The sequence below is a fragment of the Tuber melanosporum genome (assembly GCF_000151645.1).
Source record: "Tuber melanosporum whole genome shotgun sequence assembly, scaffold_61, strain Mel28".
Lineage (NCBI taxonomy): Eukaryota > Fungi > Ascomycota > Pezizomycetes > Pezizales > Tuberaceae > Tuber > Tuber melanosporum.
In genome coordinates, this window is record NW_003299108.1 from 451,784 (window position 1) to 458,059 (window position 6,276).

General features: G+C 44.9%; 1 protein-coding gene; it reads right to left on the reverse strand.

Moving 5' to 3' along the window:
- Positions 1–2,638: 2,638 nt before the first annotated feature.
- Positions 2,639–5,780, reverse strand: GSTUM_00009867001 (uncharacterized protein). XM_002840963.2 has 4 exons: positions 5,163–5,780; positions 3,823–5,095; positions 3,620–3,762; positions 2,639–3,555 (listed from the first exon to the last, which is right to left on the reverse strand). Exons 2-4 carry the CDS (start codon positions 5,071–5,073, stop codon positions 2,772–2,774), a joined length of 2,178 nt encoding a protein of 725 aa, XP_002841009.1. The 5' UTR covers positions 5,074–5,095; positions 5,163–5,780; the 3' UTR covers positions 2,639–2,771.
- Positions 5,781–6,276: the final 496 nt, after the last annotated feature.

A 6,276-nucleotide genomic window follows, 5' to 3' on the forward strand; every position in this document is an offset into this window, starting at 1 on the left:
GGAAGTGTATACTACCTACCGGCAGGTAGTTAGGTTCAGTATTGTTGTGGTATCTAAAGCCCTACCAGTTAGAGCATTGGATTTAGGAGTTGAAGTGTAGCCTGCATTCAGTTCTGTAGGTATAGGAGAAAGCAGCCACTCTCTTGTCAACAAAGAGGAGTACTTTGTGACCAGTAATTGTGATAACAATAGCGGAGGCAGGTTTGTTGCACCTTGAATCACCAGAGATGAGCCACCTGAATTGATGAGTAAGTACAAGCCCAAGGTTGAAAGAGATGAGTTGCAAAACATTAATTGCTAGTTGCTGAGAAGTAGGTAGGCTGTGTACAATAATGTGAGTAAGAGGCATGTTCAAGTGGACAGATGTGGTACCTGGGATAAAGTGGATAAAGGCAAAGACCTTGTCCAGGGTCATGGTATTGACATTTGCCATGGTAGTGATGTAGATATTGTTGCAAATAATGGAGATGGTTTAGATTAGGGTAGCTGAGAGAGCTTTGTTCATACTATCGTAAAGTTCTATTATAGTGACAGGGAGAGGAGTACCATCTGACTTGATGATAAGCTTCCTCTCCCTCCTAGTAACACACTTCGTGGGTGTCAGGACTGTGGCAGGGGGTGGTGGTTTTGCTACCGAGTTGGGCTTGGATTTGGGAACCTTCTTCTTCCTCTTCTTGACAATAGTCGCCCAAGTAGAGGCACAACTAGGACGCGGGGATGAGCAGAGGAGGGAGCTGGTTGGAGTAGAGGAGCAGAGGTAGACTTTGGCTTAGCTGGTAGAGGGGCCGCCAGGACAAACTTAGTTTTGGGTACAGTTACTTTTGCTGATATTGAGCAGGCAATGTCGTTGTAGCATCTCAATCCATTTGTGAAACTATTGAGTTACTCTTAGAGCCCATTAACCTCTTTCCTGCTGTTGTCGTGTATGTGTTACAGCATCTTGCAAAAGATCATCATGTAAGGTTGGGGGTCTAGTTCCTGGAAGTTGAAATCTACTGTTATCTTAATGAAAAGATGTTGGAAGAAGTTGGTATTGGGAGCTGTTTCTTTTATATAAAAATCTGGAATTACTAGGTGGAATGAGTTAGTATCGCTATGCTGTCACTTTTGAGTAGAGGGGCCTGGTGGCTATGGGGGTCCCAAAGATGGGTGATAAGGTGGACTAGCTGCCAAAAGTAGTAGGCCAAGTTATGGGTGGGGTTTGTGTTCTCTGGGAAAGGGAGGTGGCACTACTGCCTGTCCCTTTTTCTTTCATTTTCCCAGGTGCTATAGTGGAATGAGTAAAGTCTTTAACCCTAAGTGAAGAATAAAGGCAAGGTAGTATGAAAAGGTTTTTAGCCAATGAGAGTGAGTCTTGGTACAAAATATAGTGTGGCTTTTCTTTGACTGTGGTTATAAAGAAGACAGAGCATGATGTAGTGATACGGAGCAGCTGGCAATATATAAAATCTACTTAAGTATATGCAAGTTCTCCTCTTCTCTGGCAATCAACTACCTTTGAGATCAGGACTTAATTGACTAATGCTGTGGCTTGACACTATTATCTTTTACTATTTTGTTTCTTCAAACTCTACTGCAGAGATGTTGAAATTTTGTTATATTTGTTAGCAGAAGAATTCATTTTGGTGTAGTTGCAACCTCAGGATTCATCTTCCTAGAGGGACCTCCTGTTATATCCAGTCCTTTTCCTTTTATCCCATTACCCGTTCTATAAGTTATTCATATATCAAATTTGTTCAAAACAGTAATATTACTTAAATAATATATATTGCCTCACCTCTGCTCTTGAATAGCACTCTCACTCACCAAACAGCAGTTTACAGCTCTATATTATGAAAACCAAGTCCTGGTCTAAACTGGAGCTCTGTTACTCCAGGAACTTGAAAACACCAAGGCAATGGAGCTTGTATGAGTAGTATGATAAGATAAGGGTGCAGTTAGTGATCAATACAAAATGGTGGTGTGTTGTGCATATCTTAAACAAGGGATATTGTCCAGCAACGGGAGCAGGACACTATTGAAAAGGATCTTGAGATGACTATGCAGTTCATATTTAACACACAAACAATTGTAGATAATAAGGTCAAAAAGCAGCAGAAAGAAAATTCTAAACTGATGAGAAAAGCAGTAAAGGATACAAATAAGCAATTGAGGCTGAAGGAGTTTCTAGGACATGAGATTGAGTACTTTGTTATCAAGTTTTCTGCTCATGTTAAATAAATCTTCCATTGAGCTGTTTCTATAGTTGATTTGGTTGGCACTCCTTTGAAGTGCCACCTACTTTGGAGGTCGCTTAGCGTTGTTCAAAGTAGCAAGGATAGTCTGTGAGTATGCAGGTTTGAAAAAACCTGAACAACTAGACACTTCTTTAGTATTGTTGGGTAAATTTACGTTAGGGGCTACAGAAGCGAAGCTACCGTAGAGTGCTCCGAAATATCGGGCGGAGAATGGACTGACTTACGTGCCTTTCAACCGCGTATCACAACCTTCATTCAAACTGACGGATGCCCTGTGCGAATATCACCGAGTGCTCACGGGTTACAGAGGTCTAGTGTCTCGAGCTCCATCTATGTAACAAAAACGGTGGTACTCCGATGAGGGAGACAGGAAAAAATGTAAAACAGGTAATTAAAGCGCTGTATGAGTACTTGTCTAGAAATAAAGCTAATTCTAGGTGTTCGGAAATCTAATCTAAAAGTCTAGGAGGTATTTTCTTTCTTGCAATCAAAGACAAACTCCGAACCTTTTTCGTTATCTGCAACACTTGGTGTCTAGCGCTGTTGGGCCCTTGCAAGACCAGGTATCGAAGCGAATGCCTCTTTTGTGCGAGGATGCTTCGGGCGGCCAATGTTCTCATCAATATCCTGGGCAAAGAGTGTAAGTAGGGAAAGCCTGATGAGATGAAGAATCGGAGGGGGGGGGTAAACCAAGATCAACTTGAGAGCATTCCTGCTGCGCAAGTACGGAAGTGGCGCAATTACCCGGGATGGCATAGTTGTGGATTGAATGCCAGCGGCGGAACCCTTGGATTCAGTAGTATTGTTTCCTTGCGCATGGAAAAGGGTTTGGAGAACCTCATATGCGGCGAGGGTGCATCCAAATTGTGGAGAGCTTCTAAGAATTCTCGCCGGACCACCTTTGTAGAAAGCTTTGAATCCCTCCTCACGCCAGATAGTTGAGGCGCAATGGATTAATCCACGATAGTGAGTCTGTCCCTTCCTTGCCTCCACTTGTAGCCTGGTTTTGATTACATCACAAGGAGTTGTGAGGTAAGCAGCTGGCATACCTGCCATGGCACCGGATATGAGAAGTTGTAGAATACCAAGCTTTTTGGTCAAACTCTCGCCAAACCAATCTTTCTTCAAATGAGAATAGGTTGGGAAGTAGATTGCCGAAAATGGAACATCACGGAGCAAACATGCACTCGCTCCCTTGTATAAGCCTACAAGACCGAGATTTTTCACTATCCATAAGGCCGAGCGCCGGGGGACACCTTCAACATTTTTGGCCACCTCCCCTTGTACTTGCAGGCGAATCTTGACAATTTCGAGAGGGCTTGTATTCTATCAGCATAGTACGCGGTGAGGGAGTGAGGAGCAGAGGACCAGTGGTAGCTTACTTGGTGAACACAACTTGGCAAGCCCCAGCAGACCCACCGGCGATGAGCTCCCAAGGTAAGGAGATCTCTCCGTCTTTGCTCTTGGCTTTCGCTCTTACCAAGTCATTAACCGTAAGTTTGATGGCTTTTTCGGGCGCAACACCCTAACACCACAAACATTAGAACGAGACTATTGGAGCAAAGGGGAATCAAGGCCAGCTCACAATAAGTTGTGGACCCAAGCCACTATAAAGGCCGCGGAAGCCTTCGTTGCGAATAACCTTCTTGGCGCAGTCAATACTGTTCTTATACATGAGCTCTCCGACAACTTTGCTGCGCTGATTCTGCATTCTAGTCTTCACCAAGTCGATAGGGTATACAATCGTGGCCCCAAATGCACCAGCAACTGATCCCAGCGCGAAATTGAATGCTGCATCCAAGGCTTGGCCAAAAATCCCGTGTTTGTGTAATATGAAAGGAATTGTAGGAAGAGATCCGGTAACAATAGGTGGTGGGTGGAACTGGGGCTCTCGCCATGAGGAGTCGAGCACACGGGAGAAATCGGTAATAGAAAGCTTCCCGGAGGTATTATTGAGTCCTGCAAAATGGAAGAGAATGTCTGTCTCCATAGGAGAGAAGAGATCAAAACGAGTGATCTTTGCTGCCTCATTCATGAAATCGGTCCTGGTAATCTTGCCATCGGTTGATTTGGCAGTAGCATTCCGAATGATAAGATCGATCATATTCATTTCTCGAACGACGTTCTGGAAGGCGCGTACGTTTGCATAGCTTATTTTTGACCCAGCCGATATGTGGGATAATGTGTGGAGATTGTTGAGAAGATGATCGGAGAGTTTGTGTTTCGAAGTCTCAAGAATAATTCGTTCGAAGTCCTCGGGCTCAATAGAGCCGGACTTGTTCTTGTCATAGAGGCAAAAGGCTTGCCTGACACGCTCATCATGAAGTCCTCGAAGCATCTGTGAGAACTGAGGATATGAAAGGTTCCTTCGGCCATTCTTACCCCCAAGGTAAAGTGCAACCCACTCGCTGGTCCAATCAAAAGGTAGGCTACTGGGCCCTTTGCTGCGGGTATAGAACGTCACAAAGTCATCGTATTTCACACAACCACTTCCCTCCACATCGAAAAGTCTGAAGGCGATTTGATATTCCGCATCAGGTTTGGCAAGAAGGTCTTCAAACGTTGCCCAGTCTTGAATGTTCAGTACACCTTGTCTGCGCCTATCCGCGATATCGAAGAGGATCGAGTACTGATCTCGTTTAATTTTGTGGAAATCCTGATCCGGGGGCGCGATCGCATCAATGAAATTCTCTCTGGTCATCAGCCTCTCACCAGTAGTCGGTTCAAAAATTGATGCAAACTTTTCGAAATTCTCCTTGATATTGGAAGTGAGTGTCGGCTGCTGCCCGACCCCGAGCAAAGAATCTTGGATGGGTTGCGGTGGCACAGCTGCCATTGTTTTGGGGCGAAATGGGGCTCTAGGAGGAAAATTAGTTTATCCGAGAATTTGCAAGGGGCCTAGTGAATGTAGCATCGAAGAACAACCTTCAAAAATCCTTTCCGTGAGCAACACCACTTGAGCGAACAATATCCCTGCGAAAAACAGGAAGGACGTAGGAAGGAAAGGAAGGGGGAGTTGAATGGATGAGAAATTAGCAAAAAAAGAAAAAAAAGGAGTGAGTGGAGTTGACAAAAAGGTGAGGAAGGAAAGAGGCTTGAGGGGAGTAGTCGGCCCAGCGGAGGGGGGCAAACGCACGCTAGATCGAGTCGAAGGGGGTTAAGAAACAATTAGAGAAAGGAGAAGAGAGAACAGGCAGAGGAAGAGCTGGAAGAGAAGCACAATTGGTAAAGAGAAAGATAGGTTGAACGGGTTCTCCAGCCATGATTTGCTGGGACCGAAAAGGCAAAGTTTGACCGCCAGGGGCATCATCAGGTTGCACTATCCCTTGTCGGTAGCGAGGAGTAAGGGTTGGGGGATGCCCTGTTCGTCCCTCCAGTGAAGGGTGACTCTAAGATGGACGTGAGCTCAACAGAAAAAAAAAACATTCCATGAGAATGGTGCCGCCGCAACACCCACTTTGCATTAGTTGCAGGAGTCGTGGAAAAGGTAAAAATGGGTTTCAACTATCGATGTTTCTCCTTCACTGGATGGCGAGAAGTTTTTCCCAGAAGTGTTATTATTTTCAACCTCACGTGGTGTGGAAGAAGAACCCCTGGTAGGCGCAGTGACAGGGGGGGTAGTGCAAAATCCAGTAAATCTACTAGAGACTTTGTGCTGGATGCATCCAGGACCCTTGTACGCCAAGATTCAGGCGTTTGGAGGTGGATGTAAAGTACGGGGACAAAAACTTTTCGTCCGGCGCGGCAACGGCAACCCCGCTACCATCATTTGTTTATGAATAAACCGCCAGACCCCTCATCGAAACGGCACCCGCAGCGAGGCGCGGCATACCTTGGGGTTCAAGAATGGTTAGTCAAGTCAAAATAGTTAGTAAAGTGATTTTTGTCATATCATCTCAAGTACAAGTGACACAATCAACAAAATTGCTGCTTATACTTCATATGATATGTACTGATTATGGGATCGAAAAACTCCATAATTCCAGTCCAAGTTCAAGAATAAATGGCCATTGAGATGGTTGCAGTTAGAACTACCCCA

What these genes read in the sequence shown, in the direction of transcription:
- GSTUM_00009867001 (XM_002840963.2), bottom strand. Translation starts at nt 5,073, where the DNA reads ATGGCAGCTGTGCCACCGCAACCCATCCAAGATTCTTTGCTCGGGGTC. An exon ending in GCTTGGGTCCACAACTTATT is followed by an intron (nt 3,763 to 3,822) that starts GTGAGCTGGCCT and finishes TTGTGGTGTTAG; the next exon opens with GGTGTTGCGCCCGAAAAAGC. An exon ending in TGCCAAGTTGTGTTCACCAA is followed by an intron (nt 3,556 to 3,619) that starts GTAAGCTACCAC and finishes ATAGAATACAAG; the next exon opens with CCCTCTCGAAATTGTCAAGA.